The sequence below is a fragment of the Staurois parvus genome, unplaced genomic scaffold (assembly GCF_062004578.1).
Source record: "Staurois parvus isolate SC_StPar_1 unplaced genomic scaffold, SC_StPar_1.0 ptg000081l, whole genome shotgun sequence".
Lineage (NCBI taxonomy): Eukaryota > Metazoa > Chordata > Amphibia > Anura > Ranidae > Staurois > Staurois parvus.
In genome coordinates, this window is record NW_028317877.1 from 4923605 (window position 1) to 4932458 (window position 8854).

The 8854-nt window shown below is 41.0% G+C and overlaps 1 protein-coding gene across 1 annotated transcript in view; it reads left to right on the forward strand.

Moving 5' to 3' along the window:
- Positions 1-2952, forward strand: part of TMEM242 (transmembrane protein 242) — a 54706-nt gene extending 51754 nt beyond the window's left edge. Inside the window, exon 4 of the mRNA XM_089669743.1 lies at positions 358-2952. Coding sequence (XP_089525869.1) covers positions 358-465 — 108 coding nt within the window. The 3' untranslated portion in view covers positions 466-2952. The remainder of the gene's footprint in view (positions 1-357) is intronic.
- Positions 2953-8854: the final 5902 nt, after the last annotated feature.

The window sequence follows — 8854 nt, forward strand, 5'->3', positions numbered from 1 at the left end:
TAAAACCTTTGTCAGCAGGCTTTTGTTTGTGTAAGAACTGTTTTTTGCCCCATACAAGTCCATGGGAAAGCAAAATAAGCTTGAATCAGGTTAGATTAATAAATTCGGAATGGACTCAGAAGTGTCTCAGACTGATGTTAAAGCTGGTTGCTTTTCCCATCAAAACTAGCCCAAAGCCTGTTGACACAGGACCTAACTTTTTTTTTGCAAAAAAAGTTCACATTTCAGGACAAAGTTTTGAGGTCTGTCACTTCTTGGTCCAAGCAGTACAGATATGATAAGAATGACACAAAAACAGAATGAGCACAATTTCGATCACTTGCTTTACACTTATGTCATGTCTTTTGCTTTCTGCAGCTTAAAGAATTCCGGGAGAAAATGCAGTCTATATTTCCAGCTGTGCCTAGAACCCAAGAGCAGACTTCTGAGCCATTCAGCCTGGAAAGCCTCCTGAAATCTAAGTGATGTACAAGCACATGTCTGCTGGTATCAACGTCATAGTCTGGTTATCCGAGCAGCTTCTGGAGTTACTTGGCTACACCCTGTATTGCAAGAGGTTCTATTATGAATGGTGGATGTGCATTTATTATATGCAAAAGGACTTCTGGACCCTTGCAGATATTCTTCTCTGCATATTTGTTTCCACATGGAAATGTACTACTGCTTCTTTTAGAAGGTTGTTATAAAAGGATTAATTTAAAAACTGTAAAACAGATTTAAATGTAAACAGTGGGTTAAGTTAGTGACTTCTGAGTGTCTAAAATGCATTCACAAAGTCAGACATCACCGAGTAAATGACTTCACAAACAAAAGAAAAAAATTATCCCTACTGACATGAGAGTGTAGTAAAAATCAGCGGTTCAGGATTCCCTCTGTGTATTGCTGTTAGTGACCTGCTGGTCCTTCACCTGTCTTTGGTGATCACAGATGTGTAGATTTTCTGTGTCAGATAAAGGCGCTGCGGTTTACGGTCAGCAAATGGAAGTTACTCATTTACCTTTTAGGAAGGCCCTACAGTATAAATAATTGTAAGACCTACAGTACCAGAAGCTGTTCTGCTTCTCCCTTAACCCTTTCGCTGCCAGAGCCGTTTTTGCATTTTTTTGCACGCGTTTAAAAAATCATTTGGTCTGAAGATTACACAAAACCCCCAAACAATATATATTTTCAGAAAGTAAACACCCTAGAGAATAAAATAGTGGTAAATCCAAGTGACTTTTAGGACAAACAAACACAATAAATTACCCAAATTTTTGGTAAAATTTAAGAGGTTGCACAGAGTAAATAGATACCCAACATGTCAAACTTTAAATTTGTGTGCACCTATGAAATGCCGACAAACTTTATTACCCTATATTTTCTATAGGCGATGCTTCACAAGCTCCTACAGGTCCAGGGATGTTCATTTCCTATCGCTTGATGCCCGGGACATGTAGTTTCGGGTGTCGGGCAGGTAGTTTTTTTCTGCCTTTAGCCCTGCTGCGGGCAAGCGGGGTGGGCTCACCTGTCAGGTGGAAGCATTTGGGTGGCAGTGCTGCCACCCGATTGCTTCCACACAGTGCCAACGTCCGCTCCCCTCCCCTTCTTGTCCTGACCCGGAAGTGACATTATGATGTCACTTCCGGGTCCCCATTGAGAGATACCCGGCCATGGAAGCCGGGAAAGAATGTAGTGCTGTGCGATGTGCACCGCATTACATTCAGTGGAGCACAGGGGAGACATGCAGTGTCTTTTAGACCCTGGATGCCTCAATAAAGAGAACCTATCACCAAAAACTAATCCAAAAATCAACCAAAAAAAATTTTTTTATTGTAAAAAAATTAAAGTTACACCCAAGCACATACCATCCCCCCTCAAAAAAATTGAGGCCCCCCGCATATATACGCTTGTACAAACATAAAAGCACACGCTGGGGCACCTACGCATGAAAACGATTGCGATACACATATCGCCGCGCATACCAGAATGAGAGCAATAATTCTAGCAGCAGACCTCCTCCGTAACGCTAAACTGATGAGCTATAAGGAGCTTTAAAATTGTCAACCTATAGAAAATATAGGGTACTGAAGTTTGTTGCCATTTCATGAGCGCACCATTGGCTGGAACTGAGCAGAATCAACGTTTCGGACCCACATTGGAGATCCTTGGTGTGACGTGACATTTCTCTCCATTGCCTGTCAGTTTTAGACACAATCCTGGTGGCAGCAGCCACTGTATTGTGTGTAGAACGCCTCACTGTCAGGTCCGTACGATGTACAGACCTGACAGCGAAAGGGTTAAAGGGAAAACTCTGGTGATTGCCATTACTGGAAACCAGGAACCAAACTTCCCTACACTCAACCTCCTATAAATACAGTGAGAGGGATTTATCAAAGTAGATCTAAACCCGATCTCTAAAATTTCATATAAGCTGCAACATTGTAACATCATTTTCAAAAGTTTCAATTCTTTTTTTTTTTAGATCTGCAGCTTTCATTCAATTAAAAAAAAATTGGTGATCCTGCTATGAAGGTTACTTGCTGTTGAACACTTCTCATAACTGTGTTCTTGTGTTGTAACCTTGTCATAGGCACCCCTGGTTGAGACTACAAGCAGTCATGTTGACACGCCTTGCACATGCATGTTTCACCATTGTCGGGAAACCAAAACAGATCAGTGATGTCCATATTAGCTGTACACTGCCACAACACTGTGTGTCTCACTTCCAAATTAAAGTCACGTAGTTGACCTACACGTTTCAGGTTCCCTGAAGAAGTACTGGATGAAAAGTGTAGGGTAAAGTCAGTTACGTGACCTTGAACCAGAATTGACACACACAGTGCAGTAGCAGTGTACACCTCATATGGCCATTTACATTTGAACGTTATGTTGATAGTTTCTCAATACACTATGAAAATGTGAATTTACATATTTTTTTCTGATTTCATAATAAAAATATTACCCTATGAATAATTTTGTTTTTTTTCTGTATCTAAATTGAGGATTACTGGATTATTAAATCAAGTTTAACTGGGGCTACACTTTGGTGCATGGTGTGGAAATGTAAGGGGTCTATTTATAAAATATTTATTGCACGAATGTCAGAAGTATTAATGCAAGCTGAATGAAATGGCACTGCCATTTTTTTAACAGATGAATGCCTGTATCATCAGCTCCATCAAAATGTGGTATAGTTTTCTGTAATACCTGAGAAAACTTTACAATACTTCCCTTCAGTGCGAATTCTACCTCATCTACTCAACAAAATAGAGCAAGAGAAAAAGCCGTTGATTCTCATTGAACCAAAGTGGCTCAGAAGAACTTGGTGCACATACTACTAGAAGATAACTCCTAGCTTCTCCCCCACAGGCCAGACCTGCTGTCTCAAGGCCTTCTATTCCATTCTGCTTCTTAGTTACTAGATTTAATGATATGGCTTAGGTCTTAAGGGACAAAAAGGGTTCTGACTCTGTCATTCCTGGCTTGCTAAAAGCAAGAAAAGCCACTTCCAGAAAGATCTGTTGTTATACCTGGAAATCCTTTATGATCAGAGATACCTCAATCCCAGCAGCATTTACTCATGCATTACATTATGACCTTCCTCCAATCAGGACTTGAACAAAACTTGGTCATAAACACTAGAAAGGACAGGTTTCAGCCCTGTCAATTACTTTTCATAAACCTCCGGCCTTGCTCTCCCTTGTCAAAATTTTGGTAAAGGTGTGTTGGAGATAACTCATTTTCATTACCTATGGCTCACTAATGTAAAGGAAAGCCTCCTCTAAGATCTGGTCAAAGAGCCACATAAGAACATGTATGATTTTACCTTATCTGCTTGAGGAATGCAGGGTGACCAAGCCCATTGTCCCCCTTAAAAGGGGATAGTACTGTCCAGACAACTTTGGTCATCAACTTACATACTAGCCTATATCTACCACAGCCCAAACTGGAATAGGCTAGTCCTCTAACAGAACCTCGAGAAGCACGTGTCTGTTCAGATCGTCTGCCAAAACCTTTTGGAAGAGCATCTATATTCTATCTGCAGCTAAGTCTTTTTATATATTCATTTGGTACTGTTGCATTTGTATTTCTGTCACTATTTCTATCATTACGCAATTAAATGTTATACTTTTAAATATTTGTGTGATCTCTCTTTGCGCCTTTGAATATGACCCCAAACGTGAATTATCACTTAGCAGTGATATAACAAGGTGTTTCTCAGATCAGGCCCCAAAGTATACCACTCTGTGCTTTCTAGGCCCCCAGCTTCTCTCTGCACTGCATAAAAAAACACCCTTTGAACCCATAAGGGGGTATCCCTTAAGAGGACCTCTTCTGTAAAGTGGCCTTTTTGGTTTCTGTCATGTCTGTCAGACGTGTCTCATAGCTGGTGGCTCTCTCTTTTACGGAGCCATTCTTCACAAAGACAGGATAGTCTTATGCCCAAGACCATCTTTTTTTTCCTAAGGTGGTATCAATCTTCCACTTCACTGAAGACTTAGTCCTTCCAGCTCTGTGTCCTGCTGCAAAGAACCCAAATGAAATTGCTCATGATTGCCTGGACATAGTCAAAGCATTAGTGTCTGCCTGAAAGCAAAAGTTTCTATGAGGAAGATGGACTCCATATTCATCCTATCCTCAGGACCTAGCAAGGGGCATCCTGCTTCCAAATCCACCATTACTCAATGGATAGGACAACTCATTGCTTAAGCTTACACTCTAAAGGACAAAACTCCCCCTGTGCTTTCACGCACCCACTCTTTTCTGGACATTCTGTAGCCCAGCTTTGTAAGACCTCCACCTGGTCCTCTGTTCATACCTTTTCAAAACTGAGGACTCTCAGAGTAGGTTAGGATTACAGGGGAGGTGCCCAGGGGGCGTGTCCTCAAAAGCTTTGCCAGTGTCCAATCACCTGAAGTTACGAACCCATAAAATTTCCAGGTCTTTTATTATCCCTTTAAAGCATTTGCATTTGATATCCATATATGGGGCTCCCGCTGCTGTCTCAGCCAACGAGGAGGCAGAGACTGGGACAGCCAAGGTTCTCGTGCACATCGCTAGATCGTGATAGGGCTCAGGTCAGTATTAGGGGTTTTTGGGGGGACTGCTGCACACAGAAGGTGTTTTACCATCATGCATGAAGGTAAAAAACATTGATAAATGAATTAACTTGTGGGCCACTGGAGTCAACAATTTAATCAATTATTGTATTAGATCGCAGGCTCCCTTGCTCACCCTCATATAATGTGTGCTAAATGGAAGATAAAAAATTAAAAATATATAGTTGCTGTGCTCTAATACTAATAATCCAATTGTATTAATTCATACTATAAAGTGCATATTAAGTATACCAACTCAATAAAAATATTGGTGTCAACTTATAAATTAACCTGTAAATTACATCACCATTACAAGTCAAATAATGATCACACAGAAAAAGACCAAAAATAAAATACCGTATATACTCAAGTATAAGCCGAGTTTTTCAGCACATTTTTTGTGCTGAAAAACGGCCCCCTCGGCTTATACTCGAGTCAACGTCTGCAGATGTCTAGCAGGGGGCGCTGCTTCTAAAGCCAGTGCTTCTCAAATAGTGGGGCGCGCCCCCCCTGGCTCCGTCAAGGGGGGCGCGTACAGGGGTGGGCAGAGGGCTGCTGTCTCTTACCTGGCTCCCACAATGATCCATCCAGGAAGCGCTGCTCCTTCCGTCACTCCGGCCACTCCCTCACTCCTGCCGCTCGGCTCCGCCTCCTCACCGGTGATTGGCCGCCAGAACTAGCTCAGGAAAGGTACACAGGCGGCCAATCACGGGCGAGGAGGCGGAGCCGAGCGGACCCGCGAAAATCAAGTGAGGGAAAAGCCGGTAAGTGTGCAGTGCAGAGGTGCTGCTGCAACCACATATGCTGGCTGCAGCAGCACCATACTGCAACAGGGGTCAGCAAGTGTCATTGGTGTCAGTGGGAGGAATAGTGCCGCATCATTGGTGTCACTGATACTAATGATGGGGCATTATTCCTCCCACTGACACCAATGATGGGGCACTATTCCTCCCACTGACACCAATGATGGGACACTATTCCTCCCACTGATACTAATGATGGGGCATTATTCCTCCCACTGACACCAACGATGGGGCACTATTCCTCCCAGTGATACCAATGATGGGGCACTATTCCTCCCACTGACACCAATGATGGGGCACTATTCCTCCCACTGACACCAATGATGGGGCACTATTCCTCCCACTGACACCAATGATGGGGCACTATTCCTCCCACTGACACCAATGATGGGGCACTATTCCTCCCACTGACACCAATGATGGGGCACTATTCCTCCCACTGACACCAATGATGGGGCACTATTCCTCCCACTGACACCAATGATGGGGCACTATTCCTCCCACTGATACCAATGATGGGGCACTATTTCCACTTACAGAGCTATTTTACTGTTTTTCGTTTAAATAAATATTCATGTGATTTTATTGGTCTCTATCTTTATTTTTTACATTGACTAGTAGGTGCCTCATTTCCCACCCTCGGCTCATACTCGAGTCAATAGTTTTTCCCAGTTTTTTGTGGTAAAATTAGGTACCTCGACTTATATTCGGGTCGGCTTATACTCGAGTTTATACGGTATCCATATATAAATGTAAAAATAGAAGTCCAATTATCATATTAGTTAAAAAATAAAATATATTTATAAATAAATCAATTTGTCCAATGTGCAATTGTGCAAAAATAGTGAATAAAAGTTCAGCAGAAATTAAATATCAATATACTCTCTTTCCACGCAGCCTATAGTTGTATAACTGGGATTCTGCAGCTTCTCTATGAGCTTGTGTGGGTGTAGGGATATCTCCCTCCTTGAACCGCTCCTCACTCCAATTCTCTATGTATCCAGCAATCCAATACAATCAAACAGTCTAACCAAATGTTTCCAGTTCACAACATCCACAAATTTCACCAGCAGCATTACCATTCCCACCCTGCATACTGCAGCCCTGTCTCCATTTTTTAAAAAACATTGAGCTATTACAACCACTTTAAGGGCTAAACTATATGGTGAATCATTTTTTTTTCCTCCAATGAGAGATTTAAAGGATAAGTTCCTTAGAAAAAACTATAAATGCACAATTTTTTTTTACCTGCAAAAAAATGAGCATTTGTTATTTTTTTGTATTCTTCGAATCCTGCATAACTATGTACCCCGATCAGCAGGCAGGCTCCAGTGGACAGGAGAGGATTCCCTGCCCGCCATCACAACGGGGATCGGGTTGGAGTGTGGACAGGTGTTTTAGTAACATGTAAATATAGGTGTAACATGTAACATGTTACTAATGGTCAACTTAGCCTTCGAAGACCACCTCCAGGCTTTGAATTTTTAACCCTAACCTTCCTCTCACCCCTCTGGAGAGCTATTTTTATGCTGTTGGGAGAATATCCTCCTGGTGACATCTCCCAGCTTCAGGATCTTCTTACGTCAGGATGAAGACAAAAGGGTCTACAGGGCTAAGCCACATAAGAAGATGCACCCAGTGGAACTAAATAGGGGTGTGGGGTGGTAAGGAGACTGGATCCCCCAGCACACATATAGCTGGCTGTAGTAATCTGTCAATCCAAAAGGAAACGCCTCTTTAACATTTAAAATGCATCATTTCCTGATGAACTGATTGAGAAGAGGGGGGGGGGGGGGGAATCAGATTTTTAAATTAAAATGTAGCATTTAATTTTAATTTTAAAATTAGGACATTTATATAAACTTTAAAAAAATCTCTCTGGACAACAGTTCTAACCACTTGCCAACAGCCTCCCATAGGAGTACGGTGGCAGAGAGGCTCTCCTGTGCCGGATCATGTATCTAGTATGTGATCTGGCACTTTTGGGTATGGAGTGTCAAATTGCCTACCATTCTATCGTAGTCCTGCTGTAAGTCGCTGATTGCCACCATTACTAGTGTAAAAATTTTTTTTTTATAAATTCCAGTATACATCCCATAGTTTGTAGAAACTATAACATTTGTGCAAACCAATCAATATATGCTTATTGGGATTTTGACCAAATACATACATTTTGACCAAAATTTATAAAGAAATTTGATTTTTTTAATTTAAATTTTTTTTAATAGATGTGTTTTATAACAGAAAGTAAAAAATACATAATTTTTTTCATTTTCAGTCTTTTTTAATTTATAGTACAAAAAATAAAAACCCAGTGGTGATCAAATATAATAAACAAAATGGTGCAGCGCTAATTTTGTTTATTATATTGCATTGTCCTGATTTAGGTATAGGATAGGGTGTTGGCTGCTTATATCATTATTCCTTCACTCTTAGCAGCGCAGGAGGATCTCCACTTACTATTATTTTTTACAGTGGTGATCAAATACCACCAAGAGAAAGCATTATTTGTGTGAAATAAATTATATCAGTTTCATTTGTGTACAGCATTGCATGACCACGCAATTGTCAGATAAAGTAACGCAGTGCTAAAAAAAAAAAAAAGAAGCAAAAAATGGCCTGGTCATAAAGGGATATTCTGGAGGTAAAGTGGTTAACCATGCTGTCATTTGTTTAATTGGAATCACACTGATTTCAGTGCATTTCAACTGACAGTAGAGTGTAGCCTAGACTTAGGCTGCCCATACATTATACAATTTTCTTGAGATTTCTTGTTTAGATTTACCAAAGACCATATAATAGGAGGTCAAACCTAACAACACTTTCAATTGAATCCAATTAGGCAAGCTCTTGCACTACATAGTTGAACGTAAATCTAAAGGAAATTGGGCAGAAAATTGTATAGTGTATGGCCTGCCTTAGTCCAGACTGATGTGAGTTTTTAGTTTTGCTGGACACGTACTTATATAGTGC